Raw genomic sequence first — 21,342 nt, forward strand, 5'->3', positions numbered from 1 at the left:
GCATCAGTAGTTCGACAATCCAGCACGTCTATCTCATCGTTATTCTGACTTCCTGTAATGGAATGGTTTCACTCATTGTTTGGCATTGTTTACCTTGCCAACCAATATGGCGCCCGCACACTGCATCATGGGTACAGAAACATCTCCACAAGTAATTATTTATCCAAAGGACCAGTCCATTGAGCATTTACTTATTAATACAATGAGACTCCGCTATTGCTACGATCATAATTATCGTTTATCTAACTGAATTTGAATTGTAGGTAATACTGTAAGTGATTTTGTATTTTAATTGTAACTAACAGGGATCTGTGGAACTCTATACTGCAGTCCCTTTTTTGGACGGTGTATAGGCAACGAGGCGTTGCCTCGCATGCTACGGAAGTTTATGTTTTAGCAATGTAAACATAAGGTATAGGGATTGTGACACGGAGGTTCTATTTTTAACTCCGTGGATTGTGAATATAACAGGTTAGATGATTTGTTCAGCTTCAACTGCATGAAAATCAAAATGCCGGTGGGTGGAGTCAGCCTTCCTACGAATGACGTCATGTGGGTGGAGTTAGGCCAGCTCAACCAATGGGCGGAAAGAGGGAAACAGGCAGACAAAACTGTCACTATAATATAATTATTACATTAATAGTTCACTCAAATCTTCATGAAAATGTTTTTGTTTTATTGCCGTTTCCACTTCGTCATCGTCTTTAGCGCATCTGAAAAGTTAATGCATAATAATTATTTATTCATCAGTAACCTACTGCAGTGCTCGAGATGCATCTTTTGCGAAACAGCTGGAAATGTATCATTATGACTATGACTTGCACAATTAAGACTCCATTTGGATGTTTTCATCTCCAAAAAATTATTTGTAATTACAACTCTGGGAAATTTAGATTGAAGAAGAATAATGTCTTCTGTCTTCTACAGACTCCTCTCCGGCCTTGCTCCTCCAGCTCTATCTGTGCTTTGTCCCCCAAATATTCCTACAGGTCGCACAAGATCTGCCTGCAACCCTCTTATGGTTAAACTGCCAAAATCAAGACTCTCTGCTCACCTTCACTCCTTCATTCCTCTTTTCTCCCGCCTCTGGAACAAACTCCCTCACTCTCTTCAATCCCACTCCTCCCTCCAGGTTGTTAAAACAGCTGTTCACCACCATCTTTTATCCAAAACCTTGATCTTTTCTACCCCCGCTAATTCATCCTAGATACACTTTTGTGAAATACCACCTTCTTTCCTGGAAGTCCTTGCAGTGTCCAAGTGTTTTATACTTCTCCCACCACCTCCCCCCACCACCCCCCACTTCACACGCCTCCTCCCCCCCAAGCCCTCTCCCTCCCACAGATCTCCCAATGTCCCTGCTCTCAAATGTTGTGTTTGTGTGCTTCCCCCTCTCTCCCCATCTTGTCTACCGCTCCCCTTATTATATGTTTTATTTGTCTGATTTTTTTTGTGATTAATGTTAGCTCTTTCACGAGCCTCGATCTTCTATACAAAAATAAATAAATAAGGAGAGTATCTCAAACGGGCTTGTAAATTATCCAATGTTTGATCTGTTTGTTAGTCCATCCCCTGCACAGGGAGTCGTGTCGTGTGTGTCGTGTGTGTGCGCGTGTGTGTGTGAGAGAGAGAGAGAGAGAGAGAGAGAGAGTGTGTGTGTGTGTGTGTGTGTGTGTGTGTGTGTGTGTTGTGTGTTGTGTGTGTGTGGTGTGGATGTGTGTGCATGTGTGTATGTAGAGTGTGTGTGGATGTGTGTGGGGTATGTGTGTGTGCATGTGTCTGTGTTGTGTGTGTGGATGTGCGTGTGGATGTGCGTGTGGATGTGCGTGTGGATGTGCGTGTGGATGTGTGTGTGTGTGTGTGTGTGTGTGTGTGTGTGTGTGTGTGTGTGTGTGTGTGTGTGTGTGTGTCATCATTTGAGTTTTGTCACCAAATTTTCACCAAAGCTTTATGATGATAATACAGAGAAGGAAAATTAATAATTTTGTCAAAAGGTCAACGTCACATAAAATCATCCATTTTCATCCAATTGACCTGAAATCGAAATTTACCATTTGAGTTTTGTCATCAAATTTTCAACAAAGCTTTATTATGAGAAAGAATATGGAGAAGGTAAATTAATAATTTGGTCAAAAGGTCAAAGGTCAGCAACACATAAAACCATCTATTTTCATCTGATTGACCTGAAATTTTAAGAATTTGCATATTGGGTCACTGAGTTGGTTCACCAATTAAAAGCTATAAGCAGATATTTTTAGAGCTAAAGTCCAAAGGTCAAGGCTGCATAAAATCATCAATTTAAGGGGGCATTATACCATTGAAGGCAAAAAAAAAACATTTTTTTACAAATATACAAATGCATCAATTAAAATGTTTGTTTCCTAGTATTGTATATACTAGGGCATGCCCGTACTATATATATATCTAAAATTATATCCCCCCCCCTCTATTTACATGAAATGGTTTGGTCCATTCGCAAAGCCAAAGCGAACGGCTTGCGAGTACGGTAGAACCCCCCCCCCCCCTCTATTTACATGAAATGGTTTGGTCCATTCGCAAAGCCAAAGCGAACGGCGAACGGCTAAATCGCCATAGCTCGGTAGCTCGCTGCTCTCTGATTGGTCGAATCGTTTTTTGGACATAGCTCGGTAACTACTTGTCCGATTAATATGAAACCTTGAAAAGGCACATCCTCGGGTCCCCAGCAATATACCTGGCAAGTTTCAAGTATATCGGACCGGTAGTTGTCGAGAAACAGCGGTCGCATACACACAGAGATTACTGGAATTATAGATAGATGTACCAAGTTTGAACGTAAATGGACTTGTCATAGAGAAGATATAAGCTCCCCATTACACTGAACACAGTAAAAACAACACTGAATCACAGTAATGCACTTTTTGATAAAATGTCTTGATTGAAAATATGCAAAACTATATATGTACATGTTGCTTGATATATGAACATTACATTGGTATACATTACATAGCATTATATTATGCATGGTTACCATGGTAACCAGATGCATACAAATGATGAATTACCACTTTACAGCTTATATCTTCTCTATGACAAGTCCATTTACGTTCAAACTTGGTACATCTATCTATAATTCCAGTAATCTCTGTGTGTGTGTTTGTCTGTGTTTTTGTCTGTGTGTTTGTCTGTGACCGCTGTTTCTCGACAACCACGGGTCCGATATACTTGAAACTTGCCAGGTATATTGCTGGGGACCTGAGGATGTGCCTTTTCAAGGTTTCATATTAATCGGAGAAGTAGTTACCGAGCTATGTCCAAAAAACGATTCAACCAATCAGAGAGCAGCGAGCTATCACGTGTGCCGAACGTGCCGAACAGACTCTGCCTCGGACGGCACATTTGAGAGCGTATTCATTTATTTCACGTTGGCAAACTATGTTGGCGTTAAACTATGTTTTAAAACTAATTAAAACTAATTTGCGATTCATCGTAACTGCGATATGCGACCCTCCGGAGCTCCTGTGAGAGCGTGCGCCATTACAGATAGTAATTCAATTAAAAACATAAAAACATTGTCCCAATTCAAGGTTTCATATTAATCGGAGAAGTAGTTACCGAGCTATGGCGATTTATTTACCAAACTCCGCAAGCCGTTCGCTTTGGACCAAACCATTTCATGTAAATAGAGGGGGGGGATATAATTTTAGATATATATATAGTACGGGCATGCCCTAGTATATACAATACTGGGAAACAAACATTTTAATTGATGCATTTGTATATTTGTAAAAAAATGTTTTTTTTTTGCCTTCAATGGTATAATGCCCCCTTAAAATTTTTTAAAAAACTGTTTTCGTTATTTTGAGCTACGGATAAGGAAGAAGAAGAAGACGTCTGAATACAAACGGACGCGGACAGGCTTTGCATTTTCAGATGCTTTCTAGTTTTCTTTTGTAGACAAAAGTCGAGGCTCGTGGAAGCGCTGGAACACAGAACAGAACACAGAACAGAACACGGCACGGCACAGAAATAACTCAAAGTGGAAAGGCAGGGGGAGTGTTATCATATTTGAATTTCAAAAAAGAGGACACGAGGAGAAAAAAAAAAGAGGTGGGGCGGAGGGGAGGAGAGTGTATCAATATCTACCAATTCTGATCTGGTTGGAGACATGTCTTTCTATCTTCTACCGACTCCTCTCCGGCCTTGCACCCCCAGCTCTCTCTGTGCTCTGTCCCCCAAATATTCCTACAGGTCGCACAAGATCTGCCAGCAACCCTCTGATGGTTAAACTGCCGAAATCTCGGCTCTCTGCTCACCTTCACTCTTTCATTCCTCTTTTCTCCCGCCTCTGGAACAAACTCCCTCACTCCCTTCAATCCCACTCCTCCCTCCAGGTCTTTAAAACAGCTGTTCACCACCATCTCTTATCTTCCCCCATCCAAAACCTTGATCTTTTCTACCCCCGCTAATTCACCCCAGATCCACCTTGTTTGAAATTCCAACTTCTTTCCTGGAAGTCCTGGCAGTGTCCATATGTTTTATACCTCTCCCACCGCCCCCTTCCCACGCCCCCCCCCAAAGCCCTCGCCCTCTCTCAGATCTCTCGATGTCTCCATGTCTCTCGGTCCCTGCTCTCAAATGTTGTGTTTGTGTCCTTCCCCCTCTCTCCCCATCTTGTCTACCGCTCCCTATGTTATTTGTTTTATGTGTCGGTTTGTCTTTCTGTGTGATTAATGTTCGCTCTTTCACGAGCCTCGATCTTGTATACAAAAAAAAAAAAAAAAAAAAAAAAAAAAAATGTCATGCCTGACATTGAGGGCCTCCGCCCCAATGTTGGGAGAGGAGGAGATGCATGTCCAAATTGTAGTAACCTGATCTGAATTCAATTGGTGATCTCCATAAATGGACTAACTACAAGGGTTAATCAGAAATAAAAATGCACTGCATTCCCCACCCCCAAAGAGTGACATATGGAGCTATATACCAGAAGAGAGGTGGTAAATCATTAAATTGTTTTAAAAAAATTCACAGGTAAAGTTTAAAACTAGCACGGCACTCTTCAACGTCACGAAGTGGACCGATTTCCCTCCGCCCACATTATTACATCATTATAATACTTGTACCAAGTTTGATTTAAATCCATTCAGCTGTTCCTAAGTTATCATATTTTTACCTGACATGACCTCTGACCTTTGACCTCTTGAACCCAAAATTTAATCAGTTCATGTTTACATCATTATACATACCTGTACTAAGTTTTAATTTAATTCCCTTCAGCCGTTCACAATTTATAACATTTTTACCTGACATGATCCCTGACCTTTGCCCTTTGACCTTGTGACCCCCAAAATCTAATCAGTTAATATATACATCATTATACATATGTGTACCAAGTTTGAATTAGATCACTTCAGCTGTTCTCAAGTTATAGACCTATTACCGACTAACTTTTACCTTTGACCCCAAAATCTAATCAGTTAAACTTTACATCATTATACATATGTATACCAAGTTTGAATTAAATCACTTCAGCCGTTCTCAAGTTATAGACATATTACACTTTGACCTTTGACCTCTTGACCACAAAATCTAATCAGTTCATCTTTACATCATTCAACATAAATGTACCAAATTTGGTCAGAATCCCATCACTGGTTCACAAGTTATCGTGGTAACAGGATTATAACCTAACATGACCTCTGACCTCGTGACCCCAAAATCTAATGTGTTCATGTTGACCTCATTATACATACCTACACCAAGTTTGACTAAGATCCCTTCAGCCGTTCTCAAGTTATCGCAGTAACAACAACCTATCACAGACGGACTGACGGACGGGTGGACGCACGGACGGACAACCTGAAAACATAATGCCTCCTGCGACTTTGTCGGCGGAGGCATAAAAATTATAAATTACTTGCATGCACTAAGTAAGCTGTTTGGTGCTTTGGTCGTTGTCATGATTACCTTTCTCTGTGAGGTGATAAAGCTGAACACTGTTATGACCTGGCCCCTGCGTGAAGGACTCGGGGTACTGCCTATTGCTCCGGAGATCCTAATCGATGTGCTCGGGAGGCTAATACGTTCCCCGTGGGTGGGTCGTACCATATGAGCAGTCAGAAGTGACCGAGTGAAGTTACCATCCAAATTCTGATGCAATTTTACACCCCCCACTCTTCAACACACAGTATGCCAATCCAGAAATGCAATGCAAATTCAAAACAGTGGAATAAATACAAATCCTTTACTCAAAATCAAGAAAAAAACACAGGGCATATCACCAAGGAATACATAATTCATGAGGAAAATAAATCCCGCTGATATGCAGCGGCAAAGATCAAGTAATTAAAGGACAGACAGGTGCCAAGACAAAACAGACAAGACAATTAAACGACCCACCCGGTATCCCTAGCTAATCCCAAAGGGGAGGGAGGGAAAGCAAAATAACAAAGAAATATTCACCAGAATCTAAAGAAAATAAAAGGTAAAATAAAACCGGGAGAGGAGGAGGAATATTCAGGCCCGTTTCAAATGGCGTTCCGGCTGCCTCACCCCAGACACGTGTCCCGAGGATCGTGCCTCACCTCCACTCTTCTCTTCACCTTCTCAGTGGGTGTCCTCAAACTCCATGAACGACTTGCCCAGAGCAGTTTCTGCAAGACCATGAAGCCACACGTTGCCTCGGACCAAACTTGACGAGGAGCAAACGCTTCTACTCCCTCTCTCCCTTTTCCTCACGATCCCACGTGCACCGAGAAAATCCTCCTCCACCCCAATCTCTCCAGCACAGACTGTGCCTCCAACAGGCAGCCCTCAGAGAGATTAATCAAAGCCTCAAAAAGCTCACACAGGCCAAGTTTCTCGTGAAAACCTGGACCGCGCGTCCTGCGTTCATTTTCGCCTTTCTCCACTGACCCGACACACTCTTCTTCCTCCTTGTTAAAAGTTCAAGTAGGCAGAAATGTTCAAGAAAAAAAAAACATTTGTGTGGTAACAAGAACACAAAGCAATATAGAGCAACAGTTCATGCATAACAATTTACAAATCGAGTCGCGTAGGTGCCCGGCGATCGCGTGGGCTGTGACGGAGTGGTAAGTCAAATCTCATTCGCTTCGGTGGGTAGGAAGCTGGTCTGTCCTTGCTTCCAACAGTAGATGTCTTTTGACTCTCACCATCCATAGTAGAGCATTGAGGGACATACTGACGAAGGAAACAACGGTTCCTCCAATAAACTCTGCCCGACGGCAGTTTCTCATGATAGGGGTGATGTCCAACACCGATGACTACACCGGTCTTATCCCAACGCCTCGTCTGTGGATCTGGTACCAACACCTCGGTGCCGACATGAAATGGCGTGAGAGGTTTGGACGATTGGTCATAATGCATGCTGGTTTTCGCCCGTATTTCGGCGGCTTTAGCATCACACTCGGTAGCAGCCATCAGCCCCTCAGGTGCGAAAGTGCACCGATGTCCAGGAACAGCAGTACGTGTTGGATGACCGAAGAGAATTTGAGCTGGTGAACTTCCAGATGTGCGTGGCGTGTTTCGCCATTCGAGCAAGCCGCGGCAAAGTGTATCATCGTCAAGATTGCCATTGTGTGTAGTCTTAGCGACAGTGTCTTAATGGCTTTGACCGCTGCTTCTGCATGTCCATTCGAGCGTGGAAGGTGTGGTGTGAAGAAGCCATGGTTAACTCCCCAACGGTCCATTAATTTTTGGAATTCATAGGATGCAAATTGTGGGCCGCCATCGGTTCGAAGACGAACTGGGACACCCAGATCCACAAAGAATAACCGTAGAGCTCGGATGAGGTCACGTGAAGTAGAGTCACGTGTGAAAAAATAGATGCATGACCACCCAGACAGTCGGTTGATGTAGACTAGATACGATTTTCCTGTGTGGGAAAACAAATCGGCAGATACCCCCTCGAACACATGCCGTGGTAGTGTATTGCACATTAATGGTTCCTTCTGAAGGCTGGCCATTCGCTCCTGACACACAGGACATGAGCGAGTCACGTTGGCAATATCGTTGTTGATATTTGGCCAATACACAGTCTGTCGAGCTCGGCGTTTTGTACGTTGAATGCCCTGATGCGAGTCGTGTAGTCGATTCAATACCTCCGTACGTGCTGCACGAGGTACAACAATGCGCTGACCGTAGAGTACGATGTCATCGGCACTTGATAGCTGATCACGTATCCCAAAGTAAGCCTTGAGGCGATGGTCCCACGCGCTTCAGTTTGCTGAAAAGCCAGTATTTACTGCCTGAGCTAGTAAGCAGTATTCCTCATTGCGTCGTGTTTCCGCACAGAGTTTATCAAGTATAGGATCACGTAAATGATCTTGAATTCCATCGACGTTCGCCACTGCCACCAAGATGACTTGGTGTAGGTGATGTTGAACATGTATCTCCGCCTCCTCATCATCTGGCAATGGACTATCCACTGGGTGGCGTCATAGAGCGTCTGGGATGGCATGCTCGCATCCCTTCCTCCACGTTGCTGTAAACGTGTAGAGAGACAATTTCTCCACGAGTCGTTGTAGACGTGGGTTATTGATAGCATCCAAAGTGTAGGTGTTCAATATGGGTTGCAGCGGTTTGTGGTCGACGACAAGCTGAAATATGGATAGGCCCAGTAGGTAATGACGGCATTTCTTAATGCCCCAAACTACAGCCAGAGCTTCGAGCTCAATCATCGCATAACGAGACTCGACATCACTGAGATAACGAGACCCACACTGAACAAGTCTCAACAGATCGCCGTGTTGCTGCAGCAATGCAAACCCTAGTCCATCGAGATGAGACGCATTGGTCTGTATCATCGTAGGTAACGAAAGGTCGAAGTGCGCAAGGACAGGTGGTGATGTAAGAACACGCTTAGTAGCAAGAAATGCGCTGGCATGATCGGCAGTCCAATCAAAGACTGATCCCTTCTTCAGTAAACTCCAGAGAGGATCCGAAGCTTTGTCGGCGAGGTCACGTCTTTTCGAAGCTGTCCATGCGCTCACGCTTTCGAAGTTAAGTAATTTTTCACAATTGTGTTTTTGTCGAAACTGTATCTATCTTTGGGTGTGTGTACCTATAGTGTGTCCTTAGTAAGATTCTCGGTGTTAATTTTTCATACCTGTATACAAAATCGTCGGTTAATTCGTGTCGCGTATTTTGAGGCTTAGTAGGCTACCGTGTCCGACCTTGAGGCTTTGTTTTTCTCTCAGCGGTCCGTCGATTGTGCTGCAATTACTTTCGTTCTCTGTTTTTGTCACAATCCTTTTACCCCATACTTCCTTGTTTAAAATCTCAACTAAAAAAAAAACAAAACACAAACAAAACAAAAAAAAAAACATTTCCTTCTCTGTTCTTATTCATTTATTCGTTGTTCTTATTTGTTTGTTCGTTCTTCGATCACGTGTTTCACCCCCATTTCCATTTTCCCAGACAGTTTTCACTGCTCAATTTTAAAATGTTTAAACTGTCCCCTGAAGAACTCTATTCTGTCGTTTTTATAACACCTTTTTCTTCTTCTTCTATAAAAGGTTGCTTTCGACTTGCTCACCAAATCTATTCATTCCAAATAAAAATTCCATCTCTTACAGTTCCTCTTTTCTACATTCCCGAAACTCACCTGCACTCCACCCCCCCCCCCCCCCCTCTCCCTCCAGCGTCCTCAAACGTATTTTTGACTCGAAGGTCACAAGAAACTCATTTTGCAATAAATGTTCGTTTCCCATTAATCATACACTTTCTAAAATCCAATCTCACCCCTCCCCTCCAAATCTTCCCCATCACCCCTACCATCCAAAACTTCCCCATCACCCCTCCCCTCCAAAACTTCCCCATCACCCCTCCCCTCCAAATCTACCCCCTTGCCCCTCCCCTCCAAATCTTCCCCCTTGCCCCTCCCCTCCAAATCTTCCCCATCACCCATCCCTTTCAAATCTTCCCCCTTGCCCCTCCCCTCCAAATCTTCCCCATCACCCATCCCTTTCAAATCTTCCCCCTTGCCCCTCCCCTCCAAATCTTCCCCATCACCCATCCCTTTCAAATCTTCCCCATCACCCATCCCTTTCGAATCTTCCCCCCTGCCCCTTCCCTCCAAATCCTCCCCATCACCTATCCCTTTCAAATCTCCCCCCTTGCCCCTTCCCTCCAAAACTCCCCCCACACCCCTCCCCTCCGAGACACTCCCTCGCTTCTCCCCTCCTAGACTCCCCTCTCACCCCTCCTCCTCACCGGTCTTATCCCAACTACACCGGTCAAGTCTGCAGTGGCATAAAAACACACATCCCACAGGTCTCGAACCAAAAAAATGTTATCGTGCATAGATCTGTGCATAACACAGTACGATTGATCCTGATGTATAACTGTGCTTAAAACAGTCTTTACATGGTTAGCAAGCGCTTTGGCAAAAATCTTGAAATCTGTGCAGAGAAGAGAAATTGGGCGCCAGTTCTGTATCAATTGCAGGTCGTTTTTCTTAGGGATTTTTTTTTTGTTTTTTTTGTATACTGAATCAAGGCTCGTGAAAGAGCTAACATTTATTTCACAAACAAATCAACCAGACAAACAAAATATACAAAAAGAGGGAGCGGCAGACAAGATGGGGAGAGAAGGGGAAGCACACAACCACAACATTTGAGAGCAGGGAGAAGTGTGGGAGGGAGAGGGCTTGGGGGCAGGAGGCGTGGGAAGGGGGGGGGGAGGCGTGGGAGAAGTATAAAACACAAGGGGACCGAAATTAGCGGGGGTAGAAAAGATCAAGGTTTTGGATGGGGGAGGATAAGAGATGGTGGTGAACAGCTGTTTTAAAGACCTGGAGGGTGGAGTGGGATTGAAGAGAGTGAGGGAGTTTGTTCCAGAGGCGGGAGAAAAGAGGAATGAAGGAGTGAAGGTGAGCAGAAAGTCTTGATTTTGGCAGTTTAACCATAAGAGGGTTGCAGGCAGATCTTGTGCGACCTGTAGGAATATTTGGGGGACAGAGCCTAGAGAGGGCTGGAGGGGCAAGGCCAGAGAGGAGTCGGTAGAAGACGGAAAGACCACCAACCTGCCTGCGGTGAGTGAGGTGAGTGAGTGAAAGGCCCTTGGAGTTAGCTTCATCGCGGGAGATTCCAATGATTCTGAACGCTTTGGTTTCAACAGCGTGAAGACGGGCTAGGTGTGAGGCAGGAGCACCAGACCAGAGGGGAGAGCAGTATTCCATAGAGCTGCGGATGAAAGCCTTGTATGTGGTGAGGAGCTCAGGTGTGCCAAGGAAGGACTTCGCACGATGGAGGATGCCCAGTCGGCGACTGGCTTTGGAGGCCAGATTTGAAATGTGGTTTTCCCAGGAAAGATCATGGCAAATAGTGAGACCCAAAAGCTTGAGTGACAGAACTTCTTGGAGAGGATTATTCAGAAAGTGGATGGGAGGGTTTTCCAGTCGGTCTTTTCGGAGAGACATCGTAAGAGTGTGAGATTTATCATGATTGAAAGACATGTTCCATTTGTTTGCCCAGTCTGTGATTTTGTCCAGGTCTGCAGAGAGTGAGGAGGCTGCAGACTGCCGATCTGAGGGATGAGGAATGGAGCGACAGAGAGTAGAGTCGTCAGCAAAGAGATAGAGAGGATTTTCAAGAGAGTCAGAGAGATCATTGATGAAGACCAGAAAAAGCACAGGGCCCAGAACACTACCTTGGGGAACTCCAGCCTGAACAGGAAGAGGAGATGAGAGAAACCCATTCAGGGCCACATGTTGACTACGACCAGAGAGGAAGTCCGCCAGCCATGCATGGAGATTTCCATGGATACCAAAGGAGGAGAGTTTTGTGAGCAGAGCAGGGTGCCAGACCGTATCGAAGGCACGTGAAATGTCAAGGGAGACGGCTCTAATTTCCTGTTTGGCGTTGAGGACCTCCATCCATTGTTGAGAAAGCAGAAGCAGCATGTCCAGAGTAGAGTGACCAGGTCTGAAACCAAATTGATGATCAGAGATCAAGCCATTGGAGAAGAGGAAAGATTTCATATCTGAAGCAATGATGGATTCCATGACTTTGCTGATAATTGGGAGAAGGCTGATTGGTCTGTAGTTGCTGGGATCTGTTTTTGCACCTTTTTTGTGCAAAGCGGTGATGTTGGCTGATTTCCAAGCAGATGGCAGATGACCTTGAGCAAAGGAGAGGGTGAAGAGAACAGAAAGAGGGAGTGAAAGAGCGGAAGCACATGATTTTAGGACCCGTGGGCTGATGCCGTCAGGACCAGTTGCAGAATCAGAGTCGAGGGTTGACAGAAACTTTTCCACCTTGTCAGGAGGAAAGGACACAGAGTCCAGGAGCAGCTGGGTACGACTGGGTACGGTGGGTACAGAGAGGGATGGGTTTGGGACACAAGATTTAGAGGCAAACACAGAGTTGAGGCATTCAGCTTTTTCACGTGCGATAAGGCTAAGGCAAACAACTGCACGTCGACAACCAAGGGGTAACAATCCCTCACGCAGGCTGTATAAAAACACTGAGTGCAAAGCAGGACCAAGCATGTCCCAAAAGGTTTTATAAAATTCAGCTGGTAGCCCATCAAAACCAGGAGCCTTATGATCAGCAAGGTCATCTAGCGCAGTTTTAAGTTCACCGAGTGAAAAGGACCCATCCAAGACATGCCGCTGATGCTCATCTATCTGCGGTAAATTGGTCGTAATATTCTGCATTGCAGGCACATCATTAGGCTTAAAGGAAAACACATTCTCAAAATAAGACCGAACAAAATGAACAATCTCCATATTATCACGAAGAATATGCCCATCACTAGCCCGAAGACTAAGCATTTGCTGGCTCGCCTTGGTCGTCTTCTCAAACTTAAAGAAATCTTTACAACATGTGTCTGACGACAGTAAACCATTCACTCTCAGCCTGACTAAGGCACCAATACCATTTTCTTGAATTAATTCCTTAAGCAGAGTTTGTTTTTCAAAGAGGAGTTGACACCATCTTTCATCACTGAGAACCTCAGCACCTTCCTGCAATCGTAGAATTTGTTGTTTCAAGGCATCAATACGTAATTGTTTACTTTGAGAGCAATTGGTTTTGTATTGCTGACAGAAAACACGGATCTGCGCTTTAGCATAGTCCCACCACTGACAGAGATTTAGGAAACGATGTTGGAAATACACAACCTTGTCCCAAAAAACCACAAAGGATGATTTAAAGAAAGGATTGCTCAGAAGGGAGGTGTTAAAAGACCAATACAAGGTGCGGCGTTTGAAACGAGGAAAAGAAAAGCACAGTTTTACCAAAGAATGATCAGAGAAACCAGAAGGGACAATATCCGTATATGTCACAAGATTGATAGCAGAGTTAGGAATATAAAATTTATCAAGACGAGCAAGTGAGATGATTTAGTAAAACCCGACACCAGCTAAATTGCTGCAGGTTTGGGTGTTGTTGCCGCCATACATCGTTGAGGTCATGCCGTGAAATTATATCGGAAAGAGGCATACTTGAAGCTGGATGTGGCTCTGCACTGTTCCTATCTAAAGTTGGGTTTAAAGTACAGTTAAAGTCACCCCCTAAGCACAACAACGTATCAGAAGAGAGGTGTCTCAGGAAATTAAAGGACTGATTAAAAAAAGTTTCTCTATCTGTACTATCGCTTGGAGCAGACGTTAACAAACATAAATCGTTGCTGATTGTATTCAAACTCTACAGAGGCTAGATAGCCTGGTACGATTTCCTTAAAGATGGGGGGTGGGGGGGAGACAGACAAACGTGAACTGACAAAAAAAGCAATACCCGCACTCTCAGAATCTGTATTACTAAAAAACCAAGTGCCAATCAGCTGTTGCTGCCAATCAGCCATGCAGTCTGCAGTGGCACGAGTTTCTTGCAATAAAAGAACATCAATCTTTTCCTTCCTGGCTAATTGCACAATCTGGGACCTACGCAGCTGACTGTGCCCACCATTAATGTTCAAACTTGCTATGTTCATAAAAACATAGGCAGCAACACAGCCATTACAGGTTTAATTCTTTCCTTGCTGTGACAAGGTACCTCTTCAGTCTTTTCAGTGATTGATCAGAAATATGAAGGGCCGCAGATTGTTGTACAACTTCCTGAGCCCCACTAACGAAGGCGTGAGTGTCAACAAAGAAATCACAAATTTTCACGCGCCTTTTACGGTAAGTTTTTTGTAGGAAATCCATGATTTCAGCAGGAGGGACAGAGTCTCCAGAGACATGCTCCGATGAGAAGTCGGCCTCACCATCACTCAGTGAGGCAACGGAAGAACCTCCATCAGTCACAATCGTTGTATTGAGAGTCCATTGCCGAAGCAACGGGCTCATCAACGTGACAATCTGAGACTTCAGCACTATCACCCTGCTGACCATGAGCTTGACAAGGCTCAGCTGCCTCAATGGAGGATTCCACAGACAGATCACTAGTTCAAACACACTCACCACTCCCCACAGAGGGAGGGGTGGCACAATCAACACAAGCTTCAGCAAGGGACACACATGGAGGCTCATCCTCACATGGAGGTTTACCCTCAGAACACTGGAGAGACTCAGGTGCTGTCTGGCCAACACATACATTTTCAGCATTTATCACATTACCCTCAGAGTATTCTGAAGGCAGGGGAGGTTGAGGAATTTCCTCAACTGGAGGAAACTGCTGAGGAGGAGGTCGTGCTCCACCATAACCTTCACCAACCACTTGAGCGAAGGTTGGAGGACCGGCCAAGACCTTATTATCAGGCTCGTTGAGGTCGCTAGAAGGTTGGAGGGTTCTTTTCCTGGTTCTCTGTTTGTCTACAATGGGGTTTGCTTCAGCACCACCCATATTGTTTACATCATCGACAACGATCTCAGTAGAGCCCTGCTGTTCATCACCATTCAGGCTAGTGACTCTATCCGTGGACTTTTTCGGGCACGAGTCTTTTAAATGACCATATTGACCACACTCAAAACAAACTAGAGACTCTGTGGAGACAAAGACCCGATAAGTGTGATCTTCGACCTTGAAGGGCAATACCGCATTTAAAGAGGTTACACCATGCGGTAAAATCATATAAACAAAACGACGAAAGGACATGACGTGTTTTAAACTTATTTTTCCCTCATACAGGAACCATAGTAACTGAAGAGACGACAGAACCAAGTTTATTTAGTTCAGTAACCACGGAGGAGCGTTAGAGAGAGAAACCCGAACTGCCGGCGTGTCGAGTGGACAAACCTGAACAAACACGTCGGGAGCAAAGAAGAGCCCGTGCTTGACTATTTGAGCAACCATGGGCACTGTGGAAACAAAGATTACCACACGCTTATTCATGCGAGAAGCCGCTTTTACATTATCCAAACCGATTATCTCTCCGACGGCAAGGATAATGGCCTCCACATCGATTCCCGACGGAGGTGAACAAACCAACCCGTGCTTCCGGGTTAGCGCTTCAAGAGACGTGTAACGAGAGCTATCCGGCATCGTTTCCACGTTTAAACAAAGGATAAATCTATAAAGGGTTAATGAAGCCAAAAAGCTCCAGTAAACAAACAAAAAATAAAAAAATATTTACGAAAAAAGAAACGGAAGAAAGTATTACGATTTGTAACACGAAGCGAAAAAAAACCGAAGATGGAACCGCCCTAAGGGGGAACCTTTACCGGTCTCACCACGTGTGCTCTCTCACTCTCTCACTCTCAAGAGAGGGGGAGGAATGATAACGTGGAAGGGCGATACACAAAAGACGGCACAAAGGTGAGAAGAGGTAAGGGGAGGGTAAAGATACAAACCACGAGCACGGAGCTACAGTGCCAAAACACGAGCAGACGCCATGACACCGCACCCAACGCACCGACAGCCGACAGGTGGCGAGAGAGAGAGAGAGAGAGAGAGAGAGAGAGAGAGAGAGAGAGAGAGAGAGAGAGAGGGAGAGGGAGAGGGAGAGGGAGAGGGAAGAGGAGAGAGAGATTATAAATTTCGTATTCAAATGCTGAGCACAATTTGCACCCAGTGGGTGTCGACTCGTAACCCTTGGACAGGACACCGAGCGTCCGACGAGTCCGAATCCCACACTCCTGACACCATTTGTCATGTTCCTGGGAATTAAGATCATCCAAGGTAGATCATCCAAGGCAAGGTAGATCGAACTTTACACTTCGAGGCGTTCAGTCAAGTATGGCAATGTTAATACGCGTGGGGGAGGAGGGCAGTGAAGGGTAGCGAAGCTCTTACCTGTACGGATCCTACTGGACGTCTTGGACGCTGGTAATCTACTCAAACCAACACGGATTTTAAATGCAACAATAAAAAAGTTTAATAAAATAAATGCCAGGAAACAAAGAAATGCACAATAAAACCAAGCTTCCTAAATGGAGCGCCCTCACACAGACTCGTATACACACAAGGGGATGATAATGTGTACACTCGTATACACTACACTATACAGTATACAGTATACACTCGTATACACTCCCGCAATGAAGCTAACTCCAAGGGCCTTTCACTCACTCACCGCAGGCAGGTGGGTGGTCTTTCCGTCTTCTACCGACTCCTCTCTGGCCTTGCCCCCCCAGCTCTCTCTGGGCTCTGTCCCACAAATATTCCTACAGGTCGCACAAGATCTGCCTGCAACCCTCTTATGGTTAAACTGCCAAAATCAAGACTTTCTGCTCACCTTCACTCCATCATTCCTCTTTTCTCCCACCTCTGGAACAAACTCCCTCACTCTCTTCAATCCCACTTCACCCTCCAGGTCTTTAAAACAGCTGTTCACCACCATCTCTTATCTTCCCCCATACAAAACCTTGATCTTTTCTACCCCCACTAATTTCACCCCAAATCCACTTTTTTGAAATACCAACTTCTGTCCTGGAAGTCCTTGGTGTCCTTGTGTTTATACTTCTCTCCCCCCCTTCCCACGCCTCCCCCCATCCCCCAAGCCCTCTCCCTCCCACACATCTCCCTGCTCTCAAATGTTATGTTTGTGTGCTTCCCCTTCTCTCCCCATCTTGTCTTCCGTTCCCTCTTTTTGTATATCTTGTTTGTCTGGTTGATTTGTTTGTGAAGTAAATGTTAGCTCTTTCACGAGCCTCGATTCAGTATACAAAAAAAAAAAAAAAAAAACGACTAAAATGTGTACTCAGCTTTGAGCGGCTCTTGAACCCCATCGGTCCTCAAACGGGTGCCCACGTCAGTGCGTGTGAAACAGGCCCCGGAGCGAAGTCCGTGCGTGGAAACAGGACCCGGCGTGCAGCTCATTCACTCCAGCCGCCGAGCGCGAAGCGAGCAGGCCGCGCTCGTCTTCGTCATCTGTTTCACACAGCACCACGGTCTCTCAGCGCACCCAGTCGCCACACAGCCAGCACCAACGGGCCAGTGAAAGGACAATGCAGCCGCTCGAACCGATCGCCCAGACCAAGGAAAGAAAATGAAATGCGCAGATGCGTCCGCCCATCACTAAAGCCAGGACCCAGGATTATAACTTCGACTGCTCGTGATGACTGCCCCAACGGAAGAGGAAGAAAGACAATGCCGACTGCATTTTATCAATGTCCCTGGCTCAAGAGAGCAAAATGCCGAGACTCAAGTCTTTTGTTCCCGGGCTCTTACGTCATCCGACGACGTCCGTGCTTGCTCCAATCAGCGAGTCCATCTCCTCACTCTATGGCCGTCCTGACCAATCGTTCCTCGGGGGCATGGCCTCATGGCCACTTGCCGGCCTTTGTGATGTGGCGGCTGACGGTGTCAGCGGTAGTTGAATGTCCTGGTTCCGGGTACTTTTATTTGGTGTTGTTTTTAGGTGTGGAGTGCATGGCGGGTGTGGGGTGTGTTATAACGAGCAAAGGGGGAAAAAAACCAGAGGCGATTTAAATACAGGGGATTTACCCTTAACCCCCAACTAATTAACATAACCCCACCACTCGCCATGGGGACAAATATACGACCTCACACGACATCCGGTCTAACAGATCCCTACTTCGGTACATGGGGGTTCTTCTTCTTCATGGCGCCATTCGGAGCACACTATCCTATACAATCCTACCTGGCCCGAAGGTATTCCATTGCCTACCCCTCACAAACTTAACAATATAAATATAAATTTCAAAACACACCTGGTCACAAGTGTGCCTCACCTACCGGGTCCTGAGCATCGTCCCGTTTCGGCCCTTCAACCTCGATACGGTCAGCTCAGGTGGGCCAGCAGACAGCAGGGGCACATACGCCACCACATGCAGCAGCTACACCTGGATGCATACATACCCCCACCCCCAGCCAGTAAGAACACAGACTACAACAACAAAACCGCCTCCACTCCCAGAATCCACAGCCCCTCACCCACTCGCTCACACACCAAAAAAAAATCACACATAACCAATCGACCACCGACCCTAACAACATGCACCACTCAAACAAAAACACATTCATGCAAAACCACACCCACTCCTGCAACACACACATCTGGTTTTTTCATTTCTGTTCCTCACAATTCACAATTCTGTCTCTCTCTTATTCACACACACACACACACACACACACACACACACACACACACACACACACACACACACACACACATCTTGTTTTTATATTTTTGTTTCTCACAATTCTATCTCTTATGATTTTCAATTCTTATTTCTCTTTTTCAATTCTTATAGTAAAATGCATTTAATTAAGTGTACAGTATCGGTTGTTCCTAAACTTAAATATAAATAATTTAAAGGATTGCTGTAAATGATGTTAATTTCACAACATCCCATATTGAACTTTATTTAAATTGTAAACCTCAAACATAGTTCCCCTACTTAAAGCAAGAACCTTAACCTGTAAGCAATTGACTAGTTTCCCAACTGCACGGATCATCAGCTGGGCACCGTTCTTCCTCGAGGTTTCGATCCTTTCAGCCCAGGACCTCTCCAAACGGTGGACCCACAACCTCGATCATTGATCCACATCAGTAGATGGTACATCAATGACACACACACACACACACACACACACACACACACACACACACACACACACACACACACACTTGCAAAACACACACACACACACACAAATGGAATACTGCTCTCCCCTCTGGGCTGGTGCTCCTGCCTCACACCTAGCTCGTCTTCACGCTGTTGAAACCAAAGCATTCAGAATCATTGGAATCTCCCACGATGAAGCTAACTCCGAGGGCCTTTCACTCACTCACCGCAGGCAGGTTGGTGGTCTTTCCGTCTTCTACCGACTCCTCTCTGGCCTTGCCCCCCCAGCTCTCTCTGGGCTCTGTCCCACAAATATTCCTACAGGTCGCACAAGATCTGCCTGCAACCCTCTTATGGTCAAACTGCCAAAATCAAGATTCTCTGCTCACCTTCACTCCTTCATTCCTCTTTTCTCCCGCCTCTGGAACAAACTCCCTCACTCTCTTCAATCCCACTCCACCCTCCAGGTCTTTAAAACAGCTGTTCACCACCTTCTCTTATCTTCCCCCATCCAAAACCTTGATATTTTCTACCCCCGCTAATTTCACCCCAAATCCACTTTTTTGAAATACCAACTTCTGTCCTGGAAGTCCTTGGTGTCCTTGTTATTTATACTTCTCCCTCCCCCCCCCCCCCCCTTCCCACGCCTCCGCCCCCCAAGCCCTCTCCCTTCCACACATCTCCCTGCTCTCAAATGTTGTGTTTGTGTGCTTCCCCTTCTCTCCCCATCTTGTCTTCCGCTCCCTCTTTTTATATATTTTGTTTGTCTGGTTGATTTGTTTGTGAAGTAAATGTTAGCTCTTTCACGAGCCTCGATTCAGTATACAAAAAAAACAAAAAAAAAAACACACACACTTGCAAAACACACACACACACACTTGCAAAACACACACACACACACACACACACACTTGCAAAACACACACACACACTTGCAAAACACACACACACACACACCATTCACACACCATTCACACATCTCCATTTCTCTTCCGCGCTCAGTCACTACCCCTTTAGGCTAAAATGAACCATCACCCACAACCTCAACCTACATCGTTCGACGTGCCTCCATAAACTTGCTCCATATTCAAAGTGAGCCTTTCAAGGCAACCTGGGCCACTCTGCCACACAACCTCCTTCTTTCTGTTCCATACACTCCAAGCCAAGCAAGAAATGCAGAAAAGGAATTGCCAATATACCCGGTACACTCCACCTCAAATGGCTGACACGAAACTCGCCAACCCTTCTCCCGGCACTCTGCCTCCAGCTCAATGTACTTTCCTCTCTTCTTCTCGTGCACCTCCTCCATGTTCTCTTCCCAAGGTACAGACAATTCCTCTAAGATGACCTGTCTTGTTGCACCTGGCCAGATAGATGACAATGTCAGGCCGCAACCTTGTCACACAGATTTCCTCTGGGAATACCAATTGTAGCTTTAGGTCTGCCACCACCTGCCAATATATATATATATATATATTATTACTCTGCTGCAGACTTATGACCTAATGAGTAAATCCTCTTCCGTAATTGTGTTGATCAGGCATGTCGTTTACAAAGTGTTTAAACCGACACACACATTGAAAACCGCGTTGGCAATGGAGGGAGCGGTGGGTCCGGAGTTTGACTCACAAGAGGAGCAAAAATCTGCTTAATACAACGTGTTAATAAAATTTGTTTATGAACAATATCTTAATTGACGATTTCCTTCCATAAAAAAGTAATAAAGACAGTTCCATTCCATGCTTAATGATGGCAGGAAGGAAAACCGTCCAAAGCGCGATGCGTCCAACTTGGTATACTTCAACAAAGGTATGAAAGTGAACGGAGAAAGAGTTCAAGAAGAAACGCCAGAAAATTTGAATTCGAATCTGAATGAACGGTAAACGTTTCTGAACACGAGTGCTGAAAAAGACAGCTCCAGGCTCCGCCCAGTGACGTTACGCGTCACGGTCTCCGCTCAAGGGAACATATTAAGAGGAAGAAGAAGAATAGGTGGTAAGGGAGTGAAGGTAGAGCTTGGCGGTTTCAGGGCGGTATTCCGGGAGGGTGGATTTGTGAATAAGGTTGGAGGTTTTTTGGTGGTGGTGGGTGGTCTTTGGGGTTGTTTGTGTCTTTCAGCATGGGTTGTTTGTGTCTTTCAGCATGTCAGGGCAAACGCTCACGGACCGCATTGCCGCGGCACAATATCATGTCGTGGGTTCATCTATGGCCAAGTCAGTGTGCAAAGCGACGACTCACGAGGTCATGGCGCCCAAGAAGAAACACCTCGACTGTAAGTCCCTCCACGTTATTGTATTAAATGAGCACCATTTTGCCTCGTCCTCGGAAGCGAAGGAATGTATTTTTTTGTGTGTGTCCGTGTATGTCTGTGTATTTTGTGTTCTGTGTTCTGCGTTCTGCGATGAAATGTGAGTACGAACATTGTGTTT

General features: G+C 45.3%; 1 protein-coding gene across 5 annotated transcripts in view; it reads left to right on the forward strand.

Annotated features, from left to right (window-relative positions):
* The first annotated feature begins 21,051 nt into the window (after positions 1-21,051).
* The window catches only part of LOC137439736 (phosphatidylinositol-binding clathrin assembly protein-like), a 68,808-nt gene continuing 68,517 nt past the window's right edge, over positions 21,052-21,342 (forward strand). For all 5 annotated transcript variants that reach the window (XM_068135780.2, XM_078768225.1, XM_078768227.1 and 2 more), the window contains exon 1: positions 21,052-21,185. In XM_068135780.2, the coding sequence (XP_067991881.2) occupies positions 21,056-21,185 (130 nt within the window). In that variant the 5' untranslated portion in view covers positions 21,052-21,055. The remainder of the gene's footprint in view (positions 21,186-21,342) is intronic.

The sequence above is a fragment of the Myxine glutinosa genome, chromosome 14 (genome assembly GCF_964187855.1).
Source record: "Myxine glutinosa chromosome 14, kmMyxGlut1.1, whole genome shotgun sequence".
NCBI classification, from domain to species: Eukaryota; Metazoa; Chordata; class Myxini; order Myxiniformes; family Myxinidae; genus Myxine; species Myxine glutinosa.